The following is a 27690-nucleotide window of genomic DNA, read 5'->3' on the forward strand; positions in this document are numbered from 1 at the left end:
TCATGCAGTGGATTATTCGATAAACTTTCTCAAACATTCAGGTGCTGGTTGCTGGATTATTTGGTAAATTATAGTCTTTCCAGTTAACTTGTACATGAGATGGAATACATTATTTGAATAGAAGTGGTATGCGTGAATGTGAAAAATGGCTGAGAGAAAGGAGTTTCTATTAGATAGAATCTCAGCCTAAAATCCAAGGATCGAAACAGCTACTGATTTTTGCTACATAGAATCCCTATCTAAAATCCAGATTTCTAGAATCCCACCGGGATTTCAGACGGCACCTGCACAGTTCGCCCGTTCGGCTCTGCAACCGCAACTGAAGGTTGTTGGGAATTTGGGATGGCGCTGGCTAGGGTTTCACCGTCTTCCTTAGCCGGCCATCGCTCCCCCCTGCTCCAATCCTTCTTCCGCCCTTTCTCCTCGGACTTTCCCCTCCGCAGTTCCCACCGAAGAAGCTCTCCCATTGCCGCCTTCTCTCTGGCTTCACAATCTGCCTACACTGCGAGGGAGGGGCAGGTCATGGAGGCGCCCAGGCCGAGCTCCAGGCGTCTCTCCCTGGCTTCACAATCTGCCCACGCTGCGAGGGAGGGGCAGGTCATGGAGGCGCCCAGGCCGAGCTCCAGGCGTCCTTGGAAGCCCACGTGCTTGTACTACACCCAGGGCAAGTGCACAATGGTGAGATTGCTTCCCTCCTTGCAATGGTGGTCGCTTTTGGCCGTGTTGAAAACGGAGTGGTTCCTATCATATATCTTGGATTATATTAGTTTAGTGCAGATATATTCTACTATTGACATTTAGATGCCTAATGTTAGCAAATAGAGCTAAGATGGATAGAAATTGATGCTGGGAGGAGAGTTAATATTAGTCGGGGGATCCTTGTTCCAAAGAAGCATTTGGGTTTAGGTCCAAGTTTTTTTAATTGACAATAGCACTCAATAACAGAATAGTGAGGAAATTCTGTTAAAAACAAATGAAGTGTAACTGAACCAGCATTGGTGGAGTTATACCCCAATTTTGTTTAAGTTGGTAATGGTAATGGTAATGTGTTGAGCAGTATGTACGAATGCAGGAATTAGGTGTTGCTCTAGTTTCAATCAGAGGCGCATAGGATGCTAGCCAGGGAAGTATTCCTTGTCAATTTGAGTTGCTATTATAATGTGCTTTTGTATGATATAATAGTCACTAAAAGAGTTATATGGAGTGCTGACAATGTTAAGTGCCCTTTTAAATTTAAGAATGGTAGTAAATCACAATCCAACATTCAGATGAGTGAATTCTTGTATACACTGTAGGAATCTTGTACCGTATGAATTCACCAAGACAGAATAATTTGCTTGCTGTTTAAATGTCCACAAAAGTAAAAGTAAAAGCTTCTGTGACACTTCATATGAATTGCTAATGAGTCAGATAGATTTGTTACTCTTTGTTCCTGCAAGCCCAACTTATCGATTAACATTTAGATTAAACTTTGGGCAATATCTAACGACCTTGGTGACAATAAGAATGTATAATCATGTATGGGGCTCAAGTCTTAACGGCAGGCAGATGAGGACAAAGATTTGAGCCATCCGAAAATTACAGTGATGGAACCATCGAGAAGTTTGCATGCTGACTTGGAAAAAGGTAGAATTGGAAAAAGGTAGAATTCACCATGGTGAGGAACAGTGAGAAACCTTACTGTTCAACCATATAAAAGAAAACACTACAGCGCTTAGTGTTTTTTATATAGACAAGAAGATGACCCGTGACCATGATCTTGGATATACAAGCAACTCCAGCACCGAGAGGGCAGAAACCTACTGCAGGTCTGCAGCATGACCTCAGCCCCCCAAAAGTAGCAGGCCCTCAAAATCATCCCTCAAGTCTTCATTCCTGGCTCTGGAGGAGACCCCTACTTTTCAGTTTGTGGCCTTTCATCTCCCTCTCCTGTTCGCCGCTGCCGCTGCCGCCTCAGTCAGTCCCCGCCGGCTAGATTCGCCCCATTGGCCCCCGGCCACCCTCCTGCATTGGTTCTCCAGTCCTCACGCACCCTCTTGCCCGAGCACCTCCCATTGCTGTGCATGCCCCTCCCTCCGGCTGCCTCCAATGTCCGTGCAGGCCACCACCGTTTGTGTTAGCCACCACTGCCCGTGCTTCCTCCCCTGATCGACCACACATTCTCCTCCGACTGCCTCCACTGCCCGCGGTTCCTCCTCGGCTGCCTCCACTGACAAATAGCCCCTCCCCGTTGCCTAGGGCCCTTGCCTTGAGGTCCTTCCCCCACTGAGCCTGCTGAACGAGAACCTGAGCGGGGACATTGGCATGACACCACGGCCACGGGGCTCCAGGCAGCATGCAGTAGGGATAGGAGCAGGGGAATAAGAGATGGGAGAAAAAAATAAAAAAGAGTAAGAGCTATGTGACTGACAGGTGCGTCTCAGAAAAGCAGGGGTGCAGCAGGGATAGGAGCAGGGGAACAAGAGATGGCAGAAAAAAACAAAAAAGAATAAGAGCTATGTGACTGACAGGTGTGTCCCAGAAAAGTAGGTACCCTGATTTGTTGCTAGAGTTGAGACTAGAAAACTGGGCACCCAAAAGTAGAGGAAGCCTCCAAATCGAAAGTAGGGGCCCTGATTTAGGGGCTATTGCTAGAGTTGCTCTTTGTCGGCGTTTTGGACCGGCGAGCCCTCAACCAACTAGTAAATTTGTACTGCGTGTTCCTAATCCCGGATGGTGATGCAAAGAGACAAGGTTTATTCTGGTTCGGGCAATGGGTGCCCTACGTCTAGTCTGAGAGATCGATCTTGTATTCCTTGCACCGAAATGCTTGTAGTAGGGGGTTACAAGCAGGGTGAGAGAGGGAGCTAGTCCCAGGTCTCTGCGTGGAACGGGGTGAATTGCTTGAGATGTTGATCTCAGGCAGCGGGAAAGCGTGCGTATTACAGAGCGTCGAGCGTATGTTCGTCTATCTTTTGAACTTGTCTATGCCTGAGTGTGTGCGAGCGTGAGAGTCAGTCTCCCCTCTGTCCCTAGAAACGGCCCTGGTCTCTTCCTTTTATAGTTGAAGGGGGGACAGAGGTGATACATGTGTTAGCTACGTGGCGTCCTGTAAGCGGGGGCGGCGTGTCCGAGCCCTGTAGCTTGCTACTATGGCGGCATGGTCGACGGAGCGGTCTTTGTCCTCGATGCATTAGAGCGACGCACCGGTCACGCTCGATCCTGTGCGACGTGGGAGCTCCAGTGATGGCTTGACGCAGGGCATGGCGGACGATGTGCCGGTCCCTGTGTGTCGACAGCGTAAAGAGCCGGGGCTCAGTTGACGCCGAGGCCGAGCCATGTGGGGGGCTCGGCGGGCGCAAATCCCGAGGTTGCCGAGACCCTGAAGTGGGTTGCCGAGGCTTGGAGGGAGTAGTTGGTCCTGCACACTGATTCCGAGGCTACAGGGACCCGAACTTAACTCCCCACGCCGCGCTGTCCTCGGAGCAGTTGGGGTTAGGCAGCATAGTGCGGTATGGGTGTTAGTCGTGAGTACAGTGCCGAGCACAGCGGCCGGTAACCCCTGCCCCGTCCTGCGCCGGACGGCATGGCGTCGATGTGACCTACGCCGCGTCGGCCACTCCGCTATGTCGAGCCGTCGTTCGGCTGATATTGCGGGAGCGGTTGGTCGCATTAATTGGACGCGACGCTCTGTCGGAGAGATTGGTCGAGGCAGAGGCGACGGGGTTGTTTGTCCGAGCCGGTCTCGAGCGAGACGGAGAATTGATACCGCTGTCCGAGGCCTTCCGTGCGAGGCGGAGGTTCGGTAGGCCGTCCGAGGCCTTTTGTGCGAGGCCTTGAGTGAGGCGGAGAGTCGGTGGCCTCGGACAAAGTCGGGGTTTAGCCAATAGTTTGTCTCTTGGCTTTGATTTTGACGGGGTCTAAGCGATTTTTTTCGGTTTTTGCTTAGGGAACCCCGTTTTATGGTACCCGACAGTAGCCCCCGAGCCTCAGGGAGAGCGTGGGCGCTCTTCTTGAGGTTTTGACGGGACTCGGCAGCTCCTGGCGGGATGGTGCTTCGTACTCGAGGCCTCGGTGGGTGTAGCCCCCGAGGCCCTGGAGGAGTGGATTTATTCCTCCAGGGGTTTTTCTTACGTCGTGCGAGGGGTTACATTGCGTTTGCCGAGCCCATGAGTGCGAGTTCGGGTCGCTGAGCCTTGGCTTAGTCGCAGGAAGAGCCCCCGAGCCTCTGCGCGGAGCAAGAGGTTGATCAGGAGTTTCCCTGTCTTTTTTGTGCGGCCCTCGCGCATCCTTTTCGTTCGGAAGGAGGGGTGGAGGATGCCATGCTACCCTCGGTGGGCGCGAGCAGTGACACCTCCGGTGAGCTGTTATCGGGTAAGTTCGAGTGGAGGCCTGTGCCCCGTTCGCTAGGGGTCGGCTAGCGGTCCAGAGACGCACTCCAAAAGTACTAGAGGGTTTCTCTAGCCCATCCCAGGGCCGTTCGATGGGCCCTGGTGGCTCAATGCCTCCCTACGGTGGGATCCCATTCGGAGACCTCCCTGTCGGTCTCGGACACGACTTAGGGCGTCCCGAGCGATCGCTTGCTCGGGCCTCGGCCATGTACGGGCTCGCCCATAGTTGTCCCTGACTCTGTTGCCCTGGGGCGGCTGTCGAAACCTTTGGGGGCCTAGCCTTCGAACCCCTGGACCGTAACGGGCTCAATGTCCTTTATCGCGTTTTTCCGAGCCTCCGAGCGTGAGATTGTCTTCGTTCTGGGTGCAGGAAGAGCCCCCGAGCCTCCGCGCGGAGCGAGAGGGTGGTCAGGAGTTCCCCTGGCTTTTTATGCGACCCTCGCACGTCCTTTTCGTTTGGACGGAGGGGTTGTTTGCCGAGCCCTCGAGTACGAGCCTGGGTCGCTGGGTCTCGGCAAGGTTGCAGGAAGAGCCCCCTAGCCTCTGCACGGAGCGAGAGGGCGGTCAGGAGTTCCCCTGGCTTTTTGTGCGACCCTCGCGCATCATTTTCGTTCGGAAGGAGGGGTTGTTTGCTGAGCCCTCGCGTGCGAGCCTGGGTCGCTGGGTCTCGGCAAGGTTGCAGGAAGAGCCCCCTAGCCTCTGCACGGAGCGAGAGGGCGGTCAGGAGCTCCCCTGGCTTTTTGTGCGACCCTCGCGCATCCTTTTCGTTCGGAAGGAGGGGTTGTTTGCCGAGCCCTCGCATAGCGAGCCTAGGTCGCTGGGTCTCGACAAGGTTGCAGGAAGAGCCCCCGAGCCTCTGCACGGAGAGAGGGCGATCAGGAGTTCCCTTGGCTTTTTGTGCGACCCTCGCGTATCCTTTTCGTTCGGAAGGAGGGGTGAAATATGCCAGGTTACCCTCGGTGGGCGCAAGCGGTGACACTTCCGGTGAGCTGTTATCGGGTAAGTCTGAGTGGAGGCCCGTGCCCCATTCGATAGGGGTCGGCTACCGGTCCAGAGACGCGCTTCAAAAGTACTAGAGGGCTTCTCTAGTGGGTCCCAGGGCCGTTCGATGGGCCCTGGGGGCTCGATGCCTCCCTACGGTGGTCTCCCATTCGGAGACCTCCCTGCCGGTCTCGGACAGGACTTAGGGCATCCCAAGCGTTTCGCTTGCTTGGGCCTCGGCCACGTACGGGCTCGCCCATAGTCGTCCTTGACTCTGTTGCCCTGCGGCGGCTGTCGAAACCCTCGAGGGCCCAGCCTTCGAACCACTGGACCGTAACGGGCTCGGTGCCCAGTTCCTTCGTCTGAAAGGAATCGGGTGGGGGATATCCCCCCATCGGCTTGACAACGGTAGGCACGCCTTTTGAGGCGGTTTTCTCGGGGAGGCGGAACGGCGCCTGCCGCTGCTGCGGTCGGACGCGACGCTGTGTCAGCGGATGGGACATAACTGTTCACGCGATTAATAAGGAAAAGGTGGGCGCGTGGGCGGTAAAATCGGATCCGGATTAACTGTGTCCGGATCTATGGGAAACTTCCCCGATTTCGTCGCCCGCCCGTTTCGCCCCCTTCCCGCATAAATACGTGACTGAGCCTCGTCCCTCTCCTCCTTACATTGCCTGCCTTTGCTTTTGCTGCCCTCGAGCCGTTGCTAGGAACAGAGAGCGCCGGGGAGAAGAAGGGAGAAGGGCGAGAAAGAAAGAGAGCAAGAGAGGCTTACCGCCGTAGTCGCATTCTCCATCGCACTCATTGCCGACGCTGTTGTCATTGAGGCGGATCCTTGGGGTCGGTCCGACGTATCCGTGGAGACGCTCCAGTCGCTCGTCGACGACGGCCTTCTCCGTCCGGTTACCGACCCCAACAGGCCGGAGTGGATTGCTCCCGGCCATCTTCGTCGCCGTCTGCGAAGGGTACCTGGGGATTGCCCCCCATTGGGAGCTGTGGCTCCACCTCTTCCGGGCGGGACATACCACCAAGGCCGACGGGCACGACGGGCACGAGGAAGGCGGTGAGGGACGGTGGCTGCACTCTCCAAGTGCGCCAGGACCGGCAGCACCTTTACATCCCGGCCCAGCTCGCGTCAACCAATCGCCGCTGGTACACCAGATGGTTCTAACTCCGCAACTGACGACGGCGGACTTCCCCCCTACACCGGGCGGATCGTGGAGAGCTGTCCGAAGAAGTGGAGGTATGGCGTCCCGAAGGAGGACCAGCCCAAGCTGCAGCCGCTCCTGGATGGGCTGGAGAGGCTGCGGAACCGTAGCCTTACGACGGCTGTGGTCGTGGCTGCCTTCCACCGTCGGAGGGTGCTGCCGCTGATGGCTCGGCGGCGGCCCCTGTTCGAGATGAGACCGGATGAGCCGATCGAGGGCATCCGGATGTCTGCCTCCGCCCTCCTTGACGAGGAGATTCTTCGTCGGGTGAGAGAGACGGTGGAGGGGCGGCTGAAGATCGGTGGTTTGACCCCGTTCGCGATGCGCCCATCGCGGGGGTACCTTTCTCTGGTAAGTCACACGCTGCTGCGGCCCTCGAGGCCTCCTTATTCCTCACCGCTTTCCGGTCCCTTATTTGTGTTCGCCGTCCCCGCAGGGGATGAGGGACGTGCGAGCCTCCCCGCCGCCCGTTCCCGAGGAAGCAGAGCGGCGGGCGGTGAACCGGGCGCACGCCGAGGCGCAGAAGAGGCGGAAGGACGCCAAGGAGGCAAAGCGCACGAGGAAGATCCTTGAGCACGAGGGACTGGAGAAGCGCCGCCGGCAGCAGAGGCAGGACGGTCTCCCGGTGGAGTCGTCTTCGTCGCCGTCACTGTCGACGGATGCTTCGGATGGAGACTGACGAGAGCGAGATGGGGCGGGGTCCCCTGGACCATCTCCCTGACGTCGGGGAGACAGCGCTCGGGGCGTCAGCGAGCAGCCCGACGCTTCCAGGAGGAGGAGGAGAAGACGCCTCGGGGCCGGCAATCGCCCGCCCCGAGGTCGAGGCCGACACGCCCGAGGCACGGGCGTTTGGGGAAGCGCGCCGTCAGCCCGGTGGGCTCGAAGGCCGGGGTAGAGCAGGCGGCGGTGGGGGTGACGCAACTACCCCCGCAGAGGGTTGAGGGGGCGCCGGAGTCCGGCGAGGACCGACCGGCACTGGCGGATATAGAGGCCGTGCCTCTGCCGCCGCCACCGCCTTTGCTGAGGAGGGTCGCCGTGCCGAAGCGGTTGCATCCCCGCTTGAGGTGAGTGTTTTGTCGGTGGAGTTGCAGTACCTCCCGCTCATCCCTTGGCCGCATGCTGACCTTGTGAATCTGTACCTTCAGCCGGAAGCGTCACGTGGAAGTGCCCGCCCTGGCACCACGTAAGGTGCTCAAGGTGAGCGCCGGCTCCACCGCCCAATGGGTGACGGAGGCGCAGACCGCCACACAGCGTGGCGCGGCCTCGGTCAGGGCCGACCCGAAGGAGCCGGGCGCCCAAGGAGAGGCGGCCGAGGCGGCCATGGAGCAAGCGGAGGAGGAGGGGCCTACGCCTCGCGAGGCCGAGGCCCACGAGTCAGCTGGAGCCGAGGCCGTCGAGGGCGAGGCCGATGCCCCCCGGATTCCCGAGGCCGAGGCGACGGAGGCCGGGGCGCCCAGGACCACCGAGGCCGAGGTGGCGGGGGCCGGAGCCCCCGGAACCACCGAGGTCGAGGTGGCGGAGGCCAGAGCCCCCGGGACCATCGAGGCCGAGGTGGCGGAGGCCAGAGCCCCCGGGACCACTGAGGCCAGGGTGGTGGAGATCGATGTGAGCGCGGTGAGGCCGGCTGCCCAGGAAGTGGAGATGGGGGCGGGGCAAGCTTCAACACTGCCCCCGATCCCAGGCCCGCCGCCGTCGCGGGAGAGCGCCCAGGAAAGTGGAGGTCTATTCGATCTCCTCCGCTGATACTTCCCGGGAGAAGGAGGTGGCGGATGCCGAGGCGGCCAACACCGTGGGGCAGCCTGCTCCGACCTTTGGCGAGGGAAGCTCGGCCCTCGTGCGGGTACAACCCGAGCCCCGCGGGTGGGATCATCCCCGTGTCTTGTGGCGGAGCCGGGACGACCCTGAGGGGGAGCCTCTGTTCGCCCTTGAGGACGCGGCCGAGGGGGGGTGCTGGGACACCTTCGAGCAATACTGCCAGTTGGCGGAGCGGTCGCTGCGGACAGCGCTGTCCGTCGTGGCCGACAATCTGCCCGGGGTCGCCTAGGTACGCGCCTTCTTTTCTCGTGCGGTGTTGTCTTTTTCTGAGTTTTCTCGCAGTGCATGACCCCTGTTCTGCCTATCCAGGAGCTCGAGGACCGGTCCCTCGGGAAGTCGCTGTTCCTCCGGCGGGAGAGGGGCGTCTGGGACTAGCTCCAGCAGCAGAAGGACCTGCTTGCTGGTGCCAACGAGCTTCTGTCAGCGCGGAGCGCGGAGGTGGAGGACCTCCGCCTTCGTTGTGCCGATATGAAGGCCGAGGCGGCCATGGCTCAGGAGCAGGTCGCCCCTTTGGTGGCGCGGGTCAAGGAGCTGGAGGAGGAGCTGACCCGGGTGGCCGGCGATCGGGACACCTTCCGGTCCCGGGCTGAAGAAGCGACGGCCTCTGCCAAGGCCCTCGCTGGACAGCTAGGAGCGGAACAGGGTGCGCACCTGCTGACGAAAGGCGCCCTGGCGGAGGCCCTCGAGGTGGCCGAGGCGTCCCGGACCGAGGCTCTGGTCTGGAAAGGAAAGGTCGATGGTGAGTCCTATTCCCCTTGTTTTATTTGTTTTTCTTGTGTTCGGCCCCTAACTCCCTGGTGTGATGCAGAGCTGGGGAAGGAGGCTTCCAGGGCGGCTGAGGCTTCTCGAGTCGAGGTCCAGCGCTGGAAAGAGAAAGCCGAGGCCTCTTGGGTCGAGGCCCAGCGCTGGAAAGAGAAAACCGAGGGTGAGTCCCGTAGGCCTCTGCCCCTGTTTGGCTTATTTTCTTTTGCGCTTGACCCCATCCTACTTGTCTTGGCGTAGGGTTGGAGAAGGAGGTCTCCCGGGTCGCCGAGGCTTCCGTCGCGGTGCAGGCGGTGCTCGAGGCCGAGGTCGAGGGGCACAACGTGCTGCAGAGCGCCGCCCGTACTGCCTGTGAGGCCCTGGAGGTTGAGGGGGTCCAGTCGGGCAGCTCCCTTGGGAGCCGCTTGATCGCGTTGAGCGGCCAAGTGCACGAGCGACTCCGAGGGGCGCTACACACGAGCGTCAAGCGTGCCCTGGCCGTCGTCGCCTCGCACTACGTCGGTGTCGACCTTGAGGTCGTCAGCGATGGCTATGTCCTGGCCGAGGATGACGAGGAGGCCGATGAGGAGGTCGCGAAGCTGACGGAGGCGGCTGAGGGCCCCGGCACGGCGCTGGCTAAGCTGTTCGAAGAGGAGGTGGTCCCTCCCACGCCGTCTGCCGACGCTGGAGACCCTGAGCCTTGACCTAGGCCCAAGAGGCCATGTAAATAGATTAGAGATTATTTTTGTATCGTAACGCTTGTGGCCGTCGAGGCCTTTTTAAAGTACTCGTGCTTCTTAATCGTTTTTATTGTATTTCCGAGCCTCTGCCCTCTGTCTCGTCTTTGAACATATCTTTTGCAAAAAACTTCCTCGGAGCCTAAGCTGCCCCTCGGGCAAAAGGTGGTGAGGGAGTGCCGTAGCCCGGAGGCAGTAGGCTGTCTCGCGACTCGGCCGACCTTTTGGCCTTGAGACAGTCTTTCGGTCCTTAGGTTTTTTACAATCGATTTGTCAAAGTTCGCTAGAGAGTTTGGCGTAGAAATGTTTTCGAAAAACGACTAAAAAATAGTACGTGGGACTTAGGGGGGGAGTCCCCCCTTCTAGCTCCTGAGGGAGGCTCGGTTCTGCAGAGGCAGAGCCGTGTCCTATTCGAGCCCCGCAGTGGGCACCTCTGCAGAGGCAGAGCTGAGTCTCCCTTATGGTGTTATCGTAATGCCGAGACCCGCGATGGGCTCGGGGGGTTTCTCGAAAAATTAGAACAACTAAAGAACGTTTCTTAATTGTATTTCGAGAAACAATGCATACAATGCTTGGAAATTTAAGGGTAAAAGCGACGTAGCTGTTCTATGTTCCAAGCGTTGGTGAGGATTTCGCCCTTCTCGTTAGCTAGCTTGTAGGTCCCGGGCTTTAGCACTTGGGCGACGATGTATGGTCCTTCCCATGGCGGGGTCAGCTTGTGGCGGCCCTTGTTGCTCTGCCTTAGCCTCAGCACCAGGTCGCCCACCTTCAGGTCTCGGCTTCGAATGCACCGGGCTTGATAGCGTCGTAGGGCTTGCTGGTACTTGGCCGAATGTAGCAGCGCAACGTCTCGGGCTTCCTCCAATTGGTCGAGGGCGTCTTCACGGGCGGTGCGGTTACTTTGCTCGTTGTAGGCCTGTAGCCTCGGGGAACCGTACTCCAAGTCAGTGGGGAGGATAGCCTAGGCTCAATAGACCAGGAAGAACGGTGTGAACCCCGTGGCTCGGCTCGGAGTGTTCCTCAGGCTCCAGATGACTGACGGGAGTTTGGCGAGCCATTTCTTGCCAAACTTCTTCAACCGGTTGTATATTCTTGGCTTGAGGCCTTGTAGGATCATGCCGTTGGCACGTTCTACTTGGCCATTTGTCCTAGGGTGTCCTACGGCCGACCAGGCCACGCGGATGTGTTGGTCGTTGCAGAACGTCAGGAACTTGTGGCCGGTGAATCATGTCCCGTTGTCAGTGATGATGGTGTTCGGAACTCCGAACCTATGGATGATATTAGTGAAGAACAGCACCGCTTGCTCGGATTTGATTTGGTTGATCGGACGAGCCTCGATCCACTTGGAGAACTTATCGATTGCTACCAACAGATGGGTGTAGCCCCCAGGGGCCTTCTGCAGAGGCCCAACCATGTCCAGCCCCCACACGGCGAAGGGCCATGTAATGGGGATGGTCTGGAGGGCTTGAGCCGGGAGGTGTGTTTGCCGCGCATAGTACTGGCATCCCTCGCAGGAGTGTACTAGCTTGGTGGCGTCGGCAACCGCCGTCGGCCAGTAGAACCCTTGGCGGAAGGCATTTCCGACGAGTGTCCGAGGCGCTACGTGGTGCCCGCAGGCTCCCGCGTGCAAGTCCCCAAGTAGGGCTTGACCTGCCTCGGTAGTGATGCATCGTTGGAGGACGCCAGATGGGCTTCGCCTGTACAACTCACCGTTGCTGAGGACGTAAGTCTTGGCTCGGCGAGCAAGTCGTCGGGCTTCGGTCCTGTCTGCGGGAAGCTCTCCTCGGATGAGGCAATCAAGGAACGGGACTCGCCAGTCTATGCCCTGGTTGGCCTCGGGAGGCTCCGCGTTGACTTCCATGACCTCGGGCTCGGTCGAAGAAGTCTCGGCGACAGAGGGGGCTTCGAGCCCTACAGTGGGCTCGACTGGTGGGTCCTCTTCTGCTGCCGAGGCGTAGTCGATGGAGGGCTTGTGGAGATCTCTGGCGAAGACGTTCGGGGGACCGGGGCCCGCGCCGACACCATTTTTGCCAGTTCGTCCGCGGCCTCGTTGAATATACGCGCGATGTGGTTGAGTTCGAGACTGTCGAACTTGTCTTCAAGGCGACGTACCAGCTTGCAGTACGCCTCCATCTTGGGATCATAGCAGTTCGACTCCTTCATCACTTGATCGACAACGAGCTGCGAGTCGCCCCGTACGTCGAGGCGCCGTACTCCAAGTTCGATGGTGATCTGCAAGCCGTTGACGAGGGCTTCGTACTCGGCTGCGTTGTTGGAGGCTGCGAAGTGGAGCCGAATCATGTAGCGCATGTGCACTCCGAGGGGTGAGATAAAGAGCAGACCCGCGCCTGCCCCGGTCTTCATCAGGGACCCGTCGAAGTACATGGTCCAGCATTCCGCCTGGACTTGAGCAGGTGGCAGTTGGGTGTCGGTCCATTTAGCCACGAAATCGGCCAAGACCTGAGATTTGATTGCTTTCTGAGGCGCAAAAGACAGGGCTTCCCCCATGAGTTCGACGGCTCACTTGGCTATCCTACCCGAGGCCTCCCGGTTATGGATTATCTCTCCCAGGGGGAAAGATGACACCACGGTCACCGGGTGGGACTCGAAGTAGTGACGCAGCTTGCGTCGAGTCAAGACTACAGGCGTAGATCAGTTTCTGGATGTGGGGGTAGCGTGTCTTAGTCTCGGAGAGCACTTCGCTGATGAAGTAAACAGGTCGTTGGATGGGTAGGGCACGCCCCTCTTCCTGCCTCTCGACTACCACGGCCGCGCTGACCACTTGGGTCGTTACGGCGACGTAGAGTAAGAGGGCTTCGCCTTCGGCTGGCGGTATTAGGGCGGGAGGATTGGTGAGCAGTGCCTTGAGCTTGACGAGGGCCTCTTCGGCCTCGGGGGTCCAAGAAAAGCGTTCGGATTTCCTCAAGAGGCGGTACAGAGGCAAGCCTTTTTCGCCAAGGCGCAAGATGAAGCGGCTCAGGGCCGCAAGGCATCCCATGACCCTCTGTACTCCCTTGAGGTCTCTGCCGAAACCTTCTCCGAGTTAGCCTCGATGCCGCGTTTCGAGACTATGAACCCCAGGAGGATGCCTCGGGGAACCCCGAAGACACACTTCTCGGGGTTGAGCTTGATGCCCTTCTCTTTGAGGCATTTGAAGGCTATCTCCAGGTCATGGACGAGATTGCTGGCCTTCCTGGACTTGACCACGATGTCGTCCACGTAGGCCTCGACGGTTCGCCTGATGTGCTCGCCGAAGACTTGGGTCATGCACCGCTGGTATGTGGCCCCTGCGTTTCTGAGGCTGAACGACATAGTCACATAGCGGTACATGCCGAATGGGGGTGATGAAGGAAGTCGCGAGCTGGTCGGACTCTTTCATCTTGATTTGATGGTAACCGGAATACGCATCAAGGAAGGATAGGATTTTGCATCTTGCAGTGGAGTCAACGATTTGGTCAATTCAAGGTAATGGGAAAGGGACTTTTGGACATGCCTTATTTAGACCGGTGTAGTCTACGCACATTCTCCACTTTCCATTTTTCTTCTTAACTAACACAGGATTAGCTAACCACTCCGGATGGGACACTTGCTTGATGAATTCGGCCGCCAAAAGCTTCTGTACTTCCTCGCCGATGGCCCTGCGCTTTTCCTCGTCGAATCGGCGCAGGCGCTGCTTCACTGGTCTGGAACCGGCCCGGATGTCCAAGGCGTGCTCGGCGACCTCCCTCGGTATGCCCGGCATGTTCGAGGGACTCCGCGCGAATAGATTGGCATTCGCGCGGAGAAAGTCGACGAGCACGGCTTCCTATTTGATGTCGAGGGTGGCGCTGATCCTCAGCGCCTGATCGTCGGGGCAGGTGGGGTCGACCGGGACGAGCTTGACGGCCTCCGTGGGCTCGAAAGTCCCGGCGCGACGCTTGGAGTCAGGCGCCTCGCTACCAAGCCGGTCGAGGTTGACGATGAGGGTCTCGGCTTCCACGAGAGCCTCGGCGTACTCGATGCATTCGACGTCGCAGTCGTAGGCATGTTCGTACGTGGACTCGACTGTGATGACGCCGTTGGGACCCGACATCTTGAGCTTGAGGTAGGTGTAGTTAGGGACCGCCATGAACTTGGCGTAGCACGGCCCCCCCAGGATGGCGTGGTACGTTCCCTTGAACCCGACCACCTCGAAGGTGAGAACTTCCTTGCGGTAGTTGGAGGGAGTGCCTGAAGCAGACGGGCAGGTCGATGCGCCCGAGGGGTCGCGTGCGTTTCCCCGGCACGATGCCGTGGAAAGGCGCGGCATCACCCCGGAGCTGCGACTTGGTCGAGCTCAAGGAGCTCTAGGGTGTTGGCGTAGAGGATGTTGAGGCCGCTGTCTCCGTCCATCAACACCTTAGTGAGCTGGGTGTTACCGATGATGGGGTCGACGACGAGTGGGTACTGCCCGGGGTTTGGGACATGATCGGGGTGGTCATCCCGATCAAAGGTGATCGCCTCCCGAGACCAGTCGAGGTATCGGGGAGCGGCTACCTTAACCGAGAAGACCTCCCGGCGTTCCCTCTTTCGCTGGCGCGCCGTGAGGAACGCGGAAGGCCCGCCGAAGATCATGAAAGCGTTGTGCACCTCGGGGAACCCGTCGTCCTTGTCGTCGTCCCTGTCGTCGGCGCTCCTCTTCTTGGCATCGTCGTCGGGAGCCCGAGCCTGGCGTAGTAATGCCGGAGCATGGTGCACTCCTCGAGGGCGTGCCTCACCGGGCCCTGGTGGTAAGGGCAGGGCTTCTTCAGCATGTCGTCGAAGAGCCCAGGGCCTCTGGGGCCTCGGGGATTTTTGCGTTCCGCGGCCGCGACTAGGCCGGCCTCGAGGACCTCCTGCTTCCTCTGGCGATCCTTTTTCTTTTTCTTGGGGAGGTGGGGGGCCGAGGCCTCGGTGGCCTCGTCCTTCCTGCTTCCCCTTGTCGTCGATGTCGGGGAAGATGGCTCCGATAGCCTCTTCGCCCGAGGCGAAGTTGGTGGCGACGTCGAGGAGCGCGGCCGCCGAGGTCGGTATGTTCCGGCCTAACTCCTGGACCAGGTCTCGGCAGGTGGTGCCGGAGAGGAAAGCCTGGACGATTTTCGAGTCGCCAACGCTTGGCAACTTGGTGCATTGCTTGGAAAAGCAGTCGGATGAAGTCTCTGAGAGACTCGCCCGGCTTCTGGCGACAACTTTTAAGGTCCTAGGAGTTCCTGGGGCATATGTATGTGCCCTGGAAATTCCCGACGAAGACTCTGACCAAGTCGCGCCAGTCGTGGATCTGCGAGGGAGGGAGGTGTTCGAGCCAGGCTCGCGCCGAGTCTGACAGGAACAGCGGGAGGTTACGGATGATGAGCAGGTCATCGTCCGCGCCGCCTAGCTGAGAAGCCAGGCGGTAATCGGCCAGCCAAAGTTCGGGATTGGTCTCGCCGCTATACTTCGTGAGGTTGGTAGGTTGCCGAAACCGGGCCGGGAAATGAGCAGCGCGGATGGCTCTGCTAAAAACCCGAGGGCCAGGCGGTTCGGGAGAAGGACTGCGGTCTTTCCCACTGTCGTAGCGGCCACCTCGGTGCGGTTGGTAGCCTCGGGCGGGCCCCTCATTGTCGTGGCGCCGTCGCCTGCTGACCACCTCGTGGTCGCCCTGCGCCTCGCGTCGGTTGCCGAGGCGGTCGTGCAGCAAGGGGACCCTATTGGCTGTCGGTGCCCGAGCGGGCTCGGGACGAACCGAGGCCTCCCTGTCCTGCCGAGTCGGTGCCGTGTGAAGCCCCGAGGCTCCTTCGCGCCGTCGGGAGGCGGAACTCTCGGCCTACTGCACCGCGGCGGTCTCGAGGAGATCCTGGAGCTCGCCGCGGACCCGTCGCCCCTCCGTGGTAGAGGGCTCGGGCATCGTTCGGACTAACATCGCCGCAGCCACGATGTTCTGGCTAGCGCGATTGAAGATTGGGGGTTGCTCACCCCCTTCGTCGTCGTTGATGCGGTGGTGGACGTCGCGGGCCCTCCGCCGGGCTCCTCCGCCATCACCGCGACCTCGCTGCTCCTGCTCGAGAGTGTCTCGAAGCTGTTGCAGAAGGAGTCTGGTCTTGTTCGACCTTGGCCTGAAGCTCACGGAGCTGCTCTAGGTCCGGGCGTTGAAGTTGTCCGGGGGCAAGGTTCACGTTCCGCGCTGCCGGTGGGACAACGCGTGGAGGTGTGGCGTCGCCTGCCCCCTGGCGAAGCGGGGAACGGTTGCCTGCTCCCTCGTCCTCATTGCCTGTGCTCGGCATCCCGAGTCCGACGTGGAAGCACTCACGAGTGGGGTCGTAAGTGCTTTCGTCGTCAGAGTCGGAGTAGCCGAAGCAGTAGTCGCTCGCGGCCAGGAAGCGGCGCATGGCTTCAGGGTCACGAAGTCCGGAGAAGTCCGCTCCGGTCCACGCCTCGTCCTCCTCCGAGGAGTCAGCGTGGGTGTGGGTCGAAGTCGCGGTGTCGAAGTCGAGAGCAAAGCGTTGGTGGCGTCCTGAGGGCTCCGCATGAGCGGAAGCGTAGGCGGAAGCATAGGTGGCCGCGGCATTTCTCAACCCGAAGGGGTACGGGGACGGTGCCATTGCCAGGCTTTGCTCCGCCGAAGTCGACTCCTCAGGAGGTGGCGGGGCAAAGCTTGATGACGGGGCGTCGCCGCATGCCACCGGCGTCTTTCCCTTTTGTCCAGGCTCAGGCTAGACAGGTCCCCAACCAGGGACCTTGTGCCAACAGCTGGGCGTGGGATACTGGTGGAGCGCGGCGCCTCGCCCTGAGCTTGCGCGGTGTCGAGGTGGTCCCGCCCGTGCCGTGCCTGGCGAGCGTGACTGAGAGCGGCGGCCTGGGCGCCGCCTGCGCCTAGGCTGCTGGGGCGTGACGTCGTCGACGGTCAGTGGGACTCTGGGTGAGAGGAGTACCATATCGTACTCATGTCCTAGAGACATGAACTCTAGGCTCCCGAACCAGATTATCGTGCCGAGGCGCAGTGGTCGCACGGGGTCTGTCATCTGGAACTTGTCGGGATGATGAAGATGACACGTAGTAGCCCCCCTACCTGGCGCGCCAACTGTCGGCGTTTTGGACCGGCGAGCGCTCAACCAACTAGTAAATTTGTAATGCGTGTTCCTAATCCCGGATGGTGATGCAAAGAGACACAAGGTTTATATTGGTTCGGGCAATGGGTGCCCTACGTCCAGTCTGAGAGATCGATCTTGTATTCCTTGCACCGAAGTGCTTGTAGTAGGGGGTTACAAGCAGGGCGAGAGAGGGAGCTAGTTCCAGGTCTCTGCGTGGAACGGGGTGAATTGCTTGAGATGTTGATCTCAGGCAGCGGGAAAGCGTGCGTATTACAGAGCGTCGAGCGTATGTTCGTCTATCTTTTGAACTTGTCTATGCCTGAGTGTGTGCGAGCGTGAGAGTCAGTCTCCCCTTTGTCCCTAGAAACGGCCTCGGTCTCTCCCTTTTATAGTTGAAGGGGGGACAGAGGTGATACATGTGTTAGCTACGTGGCGTCCTGTAAGCGGGGGCGGCGTGTCCGAGCCCTGTAGCTTGCTACTGTGGCGGCATGGTCGACGGAGCGGTCTTTGTCCTCGATGCACTGGAGCGACGCTGCCGGTCACGCCCGATTCCTGTGCGACGTGGGAGCTCCAGTGATGGCTTGACGCAGGGCATGGCGGACGATGTGACGGTCGCTGTGTGTCGACAGCGTAAAGAGCCGGGGCTCAGTTGACGCCGAGGCCGAGCCATGTGGGGGGCTCGGCGGGCGCAAATCCCGAGGTTGCCGAGACCCTGAAGTGGGTTGCCGAGGCTTGGAGGGAGTAGTTGGTCCTGCACACTGATTCCGAGGCTACAGGGACCCGAACTTAACTCCCCACGCCGCGCTGTCCTCGGAGCAGTTGGGGTTAGGCAGCATAGTGCGGTATGGGTGTCAGTCGTGGGTACAGTGCTGAGCACAGCGGCCGGTAACCCCTGCCCCGTCCTGCGCCGGACGGCATGGCGTCGATGTGACCTACGTCGCGTCGGCCACTCCGCTGTGTCGAGCCGTCGTTCGGCTGATATTGCGGGAGCGGTTGGTCGCATTAATTGGACGCGACGCTCTGTCGGAGAGATTGGTCGAGGCAGAGGCAACGGGGTTGTTTGCCGAGCCGGCCTCGAGCGAGACGGAGAATTGATACCGCGTCCGAGGCCTTCCGTGCGTGGCCTCGAGCGAGGCGGAGGTTCGGTAGGCCGTCCGAGGCCTTTCGTGCGAGGCCTTGAGCGAGGCGGAGAGTCGGTGGCCTCGGACAAAGCCGGGGTTTAGCCAATAGTTTGTCTCTTGGCTTTGATTTTGACGGGCTCTAAGCGATTTTTTCGGTTTTTGCTTAGAGGACCCCGTTTTATGGTACCCGACACTCTTAATCACGGAGGAAACCAAAAGTTTCTTGTATAATGGGTTTTGAGTTTCAGCAGGACTGAAGACTTCTTTAAAAAAATCAATATATTTATAGGCTTATCAATCTCTTGTTATTTTCAAACCATAGCTGCATTTATGATTATGCCATGAAAATTGTTTCCTACCAGTATTTTTTATATTTCTTTTATGGAACTAAAAGGCTTGTTGTAGTGACAGAAATGTCTAGTTTTATATTTTTGAAGCATACGTTTTGTTATTGATCCTGCTCTAGAGTTATAATTCTCAACATTTGAGGGAAAGGAATTAAGCCAAAGAAATAAATCACCTGACCTACAAAATGGTATTGACTGTGGCTTGGCTTTAGTGCATGGCTATGTGTGTTTGATGTTTGGACATGTATATGGGGAGTTATTTGTAACGTTATAAAATTTTGTCCATTTTACTCATTCCACTGACAAGACAAAGAGTTTATAGTCAAGAGTGGAGTAAATGGAGATTTTGGACCTTCCACTTTACATTTTGGTTCGTTTTTTGCCTCTATTGTAAAGAGCACATGTTAATCTCGAAGTTCCTCTTAATGGTTTGACATGATGGGAAGCTATGTGACTACTTTATTATCATACAACCATAATGCATATGCATGCTTAGTTATGCATAGGTTATCATAAGACCTTACTGCTAATGGAAGTATGTCACCATGAATCCTGTTTTAAAACTCAACTCACAAGTATAATGCATATTGTTCTATAAAACAAGTACAATGCATATTGTTCTAAACCTTACAAATCTAGATGTTTGGATGGGTATAAAAAACAATGTTATCAGGTCGTCCGGTTGATCCTAGTTGCCATGGGACCGACTAGGCGACTAGTCGCGATTAGTCGTCGACCAAGGCGAGGTCAGTCCTAGTCATCCTATAAATGTCAGGACTAATATACCAAATATGTGCTAATATACTATATGTTCTAGAGCACAAATCAAGCATGAAGATAACTCTAGGGTGGTGGCTGCATGTAGGGTTGCAAATTGGGCTGAGAAACATGAGCCCAAGTGGCCTAAGCCATCCCAGATGCAGCCCATGTCGTAAGCTGCCCAGCAATTCCATTCTGTTCTGGTGGTCCAGCCCCAGTCGTCCGACTAATGTGATTAATCAACGACTAATCGGATGACCAGAAAACTAATTGGCCTAATCGAGTCTAGCCCTTAGTTGAGTCCAGGATACTGACTAGGACGACTAAATGTGATTAATTGGACGACTTGATAACAATGATAAAAAACAATAATCTTATTGTGTAGTAGTTCTACAATTTGGTTCAGGCATTCAAATATCAGTTCAGCCATCCAAATATTGCTATCTGATTTGGAACATATATGTGTGCGGTGTGCCAGGACCCACCTCCACAATGTGAGGTGATAGATATCTCTCAACCTTATATATATATACTACATAGATTTAGTGAACTTAGCCGTCTTAAACAAATTACTCAGCTTCTCATTGTTGTTAAACCATTAATGGAACTTTCTAAACAAAAAGATGCTTAAAGTGGAGGGACCAAAACGTTGTTTTACTTTTGCAAATATTAATTAATATGTTTTTCAATGTAAAACAATAGATAGAAACAATCAGTCTATATTAAATATGTTATACCATTCGTTATGAAGATGTAGCACTTGTAATGTATTTGACAAGTACTGTTGGTGCATGGTCTCCTATAATTGATGTTAGCTGTTTGAGGAACCAGTGAGTAAAATGTCACTGGTCGAATCTCTGGAGTAATATCTGAGGTTAGGTAACTCATGCACCTCCTTCATGTCATTTTGATAAGTAAAGCAGAGATAAAGCTAGGCAAGAATAGTCCTGGAAACCACTAAATTTGTAGAAGCCATGCTTCATTTTATGTTTGGAAGTGACAAACACAAATATGAAAAGATCACATAGGAAGAGAGATATGAGTTGATCTCTTAGAAACTCAAGATGGTTGATATTGTTAACTTTGAGCTTCATAGAACCATGAAACATATTTTAAATTAGTTTTGAACTTGGTGGCACTTTATAATTTTGTTGCCTTTAAGTAACGAAATTCAGGCATGGCCCGTGGTGGGGAGAATGTTTAATTTCTCAATTACTTCTGCATTCTTGATAATGTGATCTATGTGCACCTTAAATAGTATATATTATTTTCTTAAATGCCTGATTAATCACGATTACTGTCCAAGGCTACACTTTACAACTGTTCTTACCTTGTATAACATGACTATCATTTGGACATGCTTTTTGAGCACGAATAGAACAAGTATATTGAGATAATTTTGGCTTTGTTACATATTTTTATATTATTTTTGTTGGTTTACAAAGACACTACCTCTTACCTGTTAACTGTTACGATAAAATGATTTTAGACACTTTGGTAACTTTCTGTTTTCGGTCCTTTTGCAGTTAAATATTTTTATCCTCGTCTTATTGATTGAAGCATTGTTGTTTTAGTTCTTAAATGTTACATTAATGCTTTTGGGCACTTCGGTCACCTTTGTTTTTATAGGTCTTCTGCAGTTAAAGATTTTAATACTTGTTTTAACTACCAAAGCACTATTTGTAACTAAATATTTTAGTTCTTCAGATGAATGATGCTATGCATCTGGAGAAGTTCGGTCACAATTTGAAGATGGACCTTCCAGTGAATGCATCAGCCACAGATAAATTCAAGCCTCAGAAACTGGATTATTTTTTGATTCTTGATTTGGAGGGTAGGGTTGAAATTCTTGAGTTCCCGGTCGTGATGATTGATGCTCAAAGCACAGAATTTATTGATTCATTTCACAGGTATCACCTCATTTGTAATTACTGATAAGAGATTGCCACTGTTACTCGTGCAGTATATAACTTTTATACAAATGATTTTCACTATGCAGACCATATGCAAGGTTTGAAGGCTTGTAAGTTGTAACATTATTCTCTCTATTGTTTTTGTATAAATGATTTGGTAGTATGATCTCAGTTTGTTCAAGAATGTAAGGTCCAAACTTAACAATTAATGCACATCCTCATATATATATATATATATATATAGTCAGTCCACTCCCTATTGTACTTAAGTGGATTCTGATATTATTGCTGTACTTCTATTATTTTTCTGAATTGGCCTCTCTCCTCTCTTGTATGTTGATCATAGGTTTGTGCGTCCAACTGCAATGAGTGAGCAAAGAACAACAGAATACATAGAAGGGAAATATGGAAAATTTGGGGTTGACCGGTATGTTTAGCATCTGTTACTATTATGTTGCTCTGTTCAGTGTGATTTATATGATTCAAAACAATTTCAACAAGTGACACATCGACTTATTCTGTTAAACTAATGGTCAAGGAATTTTGTTCAAATTAGTTAACTTGGTTCACTTAAGAATAACTCCATCCTAGAACGATCTTAGTATTTGGTTTTGAAAAAAAAAACAAATTCAAGATTGATCTTTTCATAACATTTGGAATCGTGAGCAGACATTGGCTTTCGGCTGTAGTGAATGGCAGTCACATGATCCAATTAGCCTCAACTATGTGCATACATCTCTTCTCTCTCCTACAGCACGACCAATCATTTCCTATGCTGTAGTAAATGGCTAGGAGAGAAAATAGAGGTATGCAAGGTTTGGTATGCAAGCCATCATTCTCCCTTTACATACATCTCTTTTCTCTCTAGCCCACACAACTAGTCCATTAAATGGAGAATGATGGCTTTTCACTTCGCCATGGTATCTGGGTGAAACCAAATATGATGATCTTTGCTGGATGGATGGAGTATTATCAGTTTAGCCAATGATTGTTGGGCTTGAGTAATTTTGTTTCTATCAATTGTGACTTTTGAACTTCAGTTTGGTATTTTGTAAACTAAGATCTATTTTGATTGCAGGTTTTCTTTTCTATCTATACCTAATATTAAAGAGCCAAAATATCTCCCCCATTTTTCTTCCTTCTGGCCCACTCTCTGAGTCACGAATGCGCGTACGCTCCCTAATCCCAGGTTTGTTGCTGGTTCCATGCCCATGTCGGACACTTCGCCGCAACCTCCTTTCCCGTGTCATACAAATCCCCAACTTAAACAAAATCAAATGCTCCAAATTGAATTGAAATGAATACAAGAATACTACAAATTGAATTGAATGTCAGAACAAAAATCAGATGATAAATTCTCCACTTTATAGCCCTGCCCCAGTCCCAAATTGAAGAACGGGGAGAGTCTAACCTCAGGCTCGAATTAGCCCTGGCTCATCACGCAAGGTTTGGAAAAACACAAATCCAAGGACAAAGATTGCATCTTGGATCAGGTCCTTCCCAGAGTCTCGCCAATCCCCGAGGCCATGTGGCAGCCGCCGCACTCTAGCCTCCTGGAGAGGTTGCAGCCGTGAGGGGGGATGTGAGCCCGCACTCACCTTCGTAGATCTGGGCCCATCCTCACTGATTTTAGGCTAGACCTGCTGTGGTTGCCGCGTATAGAGAGGAAGGAGACATCGCTGCTCTCTCCCTAGTGCCAGGTGTTGCCGCCATTACTGGTACAGGAAGAGAAGGGGGCAAGCCAGCAACCATCACATTGATGATGAAGAGTCTTGCCCACAGAGGATATGCAGTTGAGGCCGTTGACTGAAGAATTGGAGCTGCCCCCACAAATATTTGGTCTCAGCGAAGCCATGGATGACCTGCAAGAACGGAGTAGGGCGAAGGTGATAGAGATCAGGATTGAACTTGGTCGTCCGGAGGTGAAAAAAGAGGAAGAAGAATAGCCTTACTTGGGTCTTGACTTCGCGTGGAGGAGTTTAGGGCCACAGTGGAGCTCACCACCGGCGAAGACTCCAGCAAGGCACGGCTAGGTAGCAAAGCAGGAGCAAGACGAATTGGGTCAGCTCAGTTGTTTTTTTTTATTGAAAATAAATACAGCAGGGGAGGCCCCCACTGTTAGCATTTTTTAAAAGCAAAACAAAACAACTGTACAGTTGTGCAAAGAGCACAAGAAGGGGAAACTAAACAGGCAAGAAAACGAGGCCAGAGAGCTAAAAAACAAGAGCAGCCCGGGTGAAGATCCACCAATATCATCGCAGGGAGGCTAAAAAGACAAAAAGACTGAACGTTTAGAGTTGCAAAATCGAACAGCTTGCATTTTAGCTTCATCTAAAAAAACTTTGCTTCCAGAAGTTGAAGGAAGAGCGGCCTCGATCAAAGATAAAGTTGTTCCTTTGCTTCCAAATTTGCCAAGCTCCTATGATGAAGACCTCCATGAAGGGACTTCGGAGATGCTGTTTAGCCTGAATTATCATCTGGAAGAAGTCCATGGAAAAATCCCATTGGATGCCAAGGTATTCCCAACAAGCTTGGCTGAAAGGGCATCCAAAGAAGAGGTGGAAGGCAGTTTCTTCCAAGTTAGAGTTACAAAGGACACAATTGTAGTTGTTCCCTTCTAGCTTGTGCTTTTTCCTTTTGATGATGTTTCTTGTATTTAGCCTATCTATTAGAAATCTTCGGGCACCTAGGCACCACGTGTGGGCATCGTGCGCGCGGCTTCTAGCCATGTTGCGCCGCGACGGTTGTCCCTCCGTCTTTGTTGCCGCACCTAGGGTACTTGCGCCCGCACATGACATCTCTCCCTTCTGTGCAAACAGCTCGTCCTCGAGCTGGAACTTAGGGGTAGAGCTGCTGGAAATTGGACAGCAGCATCCATGGCGTGCTTGAAGCTTCCTGTCCTTTCCACTGCACTAGGACCTATTGAACTCCTCTTGCCAAACGACCTTTGAGCACTGACTCTGGCTCAGTGCACACATGTCCATGGCTGATTGCTGGCAGCTGCGGTTGTGTGGCCGGTGGTGTTCCCTTGAATGGCTTCGACAACCCGACATGGAAGACATTGTGTAGCTTTGCTCCAGCCAGTAGTTCAATGCGATAGGCGACCTCCCCAATCTTTTCCAGGACCATGAAAGGACCGTAGAAGCGAGGCCCAAGCTTGCTGTGCCCTTTGTTGTCCATGGAAGCCAAAGGACGGTGTAAAAGGCGCAACCAAACAAGTCCCCTACCTGAAAGTCCACTTCACAGTGCCTCTTGTCATACTGAGATTTGTGATACCGCTGGGCTTGCTCTAGATGCTCTCTAATCTCCACCAGAACTCATCTCGCTCCTTAAGATGCTCAGCGACGGCCGGTAAACGTGTTTCTCCTGGCTCATAAGCTCTCAGTGATGGTGGGTCACACCCATAGACAACTCTGATTGGAGTGGTGCCCAGTGACGCTTGAAATGAATTTGTAACAAAACTCAGCCCATGGAAGCCATTGCAGCTAGTTTCGAGTTTGATCACCTGTCAGGCAGCGAAGATACATGGTTATAATCTTATTGGTAGCCTCCGATTGACCATCCGTTTGCGGGTGGAACGCAGAAGACATGTTGAGTTGCACCCCTGACAACCTGAACAGCTCCCGCCAGAAATTGCTTGTGAAAACAGGTCCCGATCACTTACTATAGAGCTTGGGATGCCATGAAGTCATACGATGTCCGTGAAGAAAACTCTTGCAACTGATGTAGCAGTGTATGGATGTCCCAACGCGATGAAGTGCGCTGATTTGGAGAACCGATCAACCACTGTAAAGAACGGATCACAGATTTGCCGTTCACCCTTGGCAGTCCCTCAACAAAGTCCATTGCAATGTCTGCCCAAACTGAAGTTGGAACCTCCAGGCTCTGTAGCAACCCCGCTGGATGCAGCTGTTCTGTCTTGTTCTGTTGGCATGTACAGCAAGCACTGTCTCGTGGAATACAAAAATCAGCCCGAACTCTATGTAGCGTTTTCTAGATACCTTCATGACCAACCTCATGTGCAGCAGCAATTACTGCTTGTGCCCAGGAAGATATCTCAGGCACAAACACCTTTCCGTCCTTGAGCAGTAGGCCATCAGCCATACTCCAGCCGTCCAGACCTTCCTGAGCTTTGTTCCTGACCGCGTCCAGTGTGCTGTCCTCTTGGAGAGCAGCTCTGATTTCTTCAAACACCATGAGCCGCCATGAAACCTCACGGCGAGAGGGCATCGGTCTGCCATGGTTTTCCGATACTCCAAGCAGGGCAACCGTGAATCGCGTTGCCGCTGCCTTTCTCCGATGTAGGCTGCTGGTGGCTTGTTTTCGCTGGCTTCAGTTGCGCCAAGTCCATGCCACGATGCATCGATTCTGCCAGTAACTGACGCATCTCAATGGACAGCACCATCATTGGCGGCAGTTGCGGTGATTCTTACGGAGCTGGGCGTGTTGGATGCGAGGTTGTGTTGGGTGTTGAGATGCCACATCGACAACTTCAAGGGGGTGGGCCTGTTGCTGGCTGAATGGATGGAGTGGACGAACCGTGTAGGCCTCTTGCTGCCTGGCAGGCTACAAGCCTACAACTCATATGAAGTCCATGCCCGTGGCATTTCAATGGGATCCAGGAGGCGCCTGTCATGCATCTGCCTGCAGTGTAAGTTGTTTTCGTCTGGGGTGCTTTCCCTCAGTCCGTTCTGAAATGCTGCAGCGGACAACGCGATCTGCGGTGTGCAGCGCGTCTGTGGATACGGTTCCCAGTTCGTCAGTGAGGAGATGCTGCCTTAGGCGGCTTGATCTGCAAGCGCAACTTGCGTTCATGTGCTCAAAGGGCAACATGTGTGACAATGCAGTTCAGGAACGTGCCATACATGCACATGTCCTTCCATGGGATCCTGGATGAACATACGTCATGCATTTGCTGGTGGATTGATCTGCAGGTTGCTTTTCTGGAGGATCACATAAAGATTCGGTCACTTTTTTTAAGTCACAAATAAGGAAATGAGCTGAGATGTAAAAGGCTTGTTTTAATATGTGATAGGTTTATGTCCAGTCAAGTCGAGTCATTGTATGTTATTACTTATTAGTTATGCTGCAGCTCGAGGACGAGCTGCTCAAAAAGGGCGGAGTAATGTCATGGGTAGTCGGCAAGGCCTATTGGACTGGGTTCAGCAGTTTGTCCCATTAGTATTAGAGTTAATTAGAGATAAGGTCTCTTGCTTACGGGAGTAAAGCCTATCTATATAAAGAGAGGAGATGTATCCATCTAATAAAGCAAGAAGAACAGAGTTGTACCCGATCAAAAAAAAAAAAAAGCAAGAACAGATCTATTATCCCAGTCCCTTCTGCCTATTGGCTGCTGATGTCGGGCTGCTAGGGCTAGGGCCATCCAGATCAGATCAACATCCATAACATGTAATGTCTTAGGAAATTCTGAAAGAGAAGGCCCAAATTGTTGACCCCCTTGTGGCTCTGGATGGTCAGTGCCATGCCCTCCACAGCTCCACGCAGCACGTGCATGAGACCCTGCACAAGGAATTGCTAGGATTTATTATCATAGTATTGATGAGCAGGGCAATATCACCCAATAAAAAAGCTAGAAGAATTTTAAAAGCAAAAAAATAATATAAATCACAACCATAGAATTTTTTTTTATATGAGCGCTTGCACCAAAATAATCTGGAAGTGGAATGTATTCCGTAACTCTGGTTATTTTTTATCAATGCACACTAACAGCTCCGTTGTTACATAACAGTGTCTGGCATGACACTGCTATCCCTTTCAAGGAAGTGCTGCAAGAGTTTGAGGACTGGCTTGGAAATCACAACCTGTGGAAAAAGGAGCAAGGTGGATCACTCAACCGTGGAGCATTTTGTACTTGGTAACTTAATACATCTGTAGCTACATTGAAGCAAATTACTCATGAACTTTTGTTAACTATCTCTTGAAATTCTGCCCATCAAATCATTCAATAAAATATATGTTTGAGTTGGCTAATTGTTTTTTTTTGAAGTGGCTAATTGTTTCAATGTTCCAGACTTTAGAGACTAAACTTCTCATGCTCGAATGGCAGTGGGAACTGGGATTTGAAAACAAAGGTCCCTGAGCAGTGCAAGGTTTCAAAAATAAAGTTACCTACCTATTTTATGGAGTGGATTAACTTAAAGGATATCTACCTCAACTTCTATAGCAGAAGGGTAATTAAATTGTGCCATGTAGTGCTTTTACCTATGTTGACCAGAACTTGATAACTCATGTGCAGTTCATCTTTAAACTGAATCGTGAATCTTATAGATTATTGCTGACTTTCGTTTTTCCAGGCAACTGGAATGATGACAATGATGAGGGAACTTCAACTGCCAATTATTGGAAACCACCATCTCGGCATAGACGATTCAAAAAATATAGCAAGAGTGGTTCAGCGCATGCTTGCTGATGGCGCTGTGATTCAAATCACTGCTAAGAGGCAGTCAGCTAGTGGCGATGTGAAATTTCTGTTCAAGGACCGAATTAGGTGATTGAAAAGTGTGACATACCCCCAATTCATAATGGTGCTGATACTATAGTTGGCCGAAAGGCATTTCAAGATTTTGGAGCAACGAGAGACCAAGCTGAGAACGCTGAATCAACATACAAATCT

The 27690-nt window shown here is 53.5% G+C and overlaps 2 protein-coding genes across 4 annotated transcripts; both read left to right on the forward strand.

Moving 5' to 3' along the window:
- LOC136519931 (uncharacterized exonuclease domain-containing protein At3g15140-like) lies at positions 1–27690 on the forward strand. Of its 2 annotated transcripts, XM_066513310.1 has the most exons (7): positions 1–678; positions 20851–21053; positions 21143–21166; positions 21403–21483; positions 26806–26931; positions 27124–27247; positions 27371–27690. In XM_066513310.1, the coding sequence occupies exons 1-7, from the start codon at positions 343–345 to the stop codon at positions 27566–27568; spliced, it is 1092 nt and encodes a 363-aa protein (XP_066369407.1). In that variant the 5' UTR covers positions 1–342; the 3' UTR covers positions 27569–27690. The 2 variants fall into 2 exon arrangements, with proteins under 2 accessions (XP_066369407.1, XP_066369408.1); XM_066513311.1 differs by lacking the exon at positions 21143–21166.
- Positions 8830–9843, forward strand: LOC136519932 (uncharacterized). 2 transcript variants are annotated; one of them, XM_066513314.1, is made up of 3 exons: positions 8830–9113; positions 9183–9299; positions 9377–9843. In XM_066513314.1, exons 1-3 carry the CDS (start codon positions 8843–8845, stop codon positions 9817–9819), a joined length of 831 nt encoding a protein of 276 aa, XP_066369411.1. In that variant the 5' UTR covers positions 8830–8842; the 3' UTR covers positions 9820–9843. The 2 variants fall into 2 exon arrangements, with proteins under 2 accessions (XP_066369411.1, XP_066369410.1); XM_066513313.1 differs by having other exon boundaries at positions 8830–9299.

Source organism: Miscanthus floridulus, chromosome 18 (assembly GCF_019320115.1).
Source record: "Miscanthus floridulus cultivar M001 chromosome 18, ASM1932011v1, whole genome shotgun sequence".
Taxonomy (NCBI): Eukaryota; Viridiplantae; Streptophyta; class Magnoliopsida; order Poales; family Poaceae; genus Miscanthus; species Miscanthus floridulus.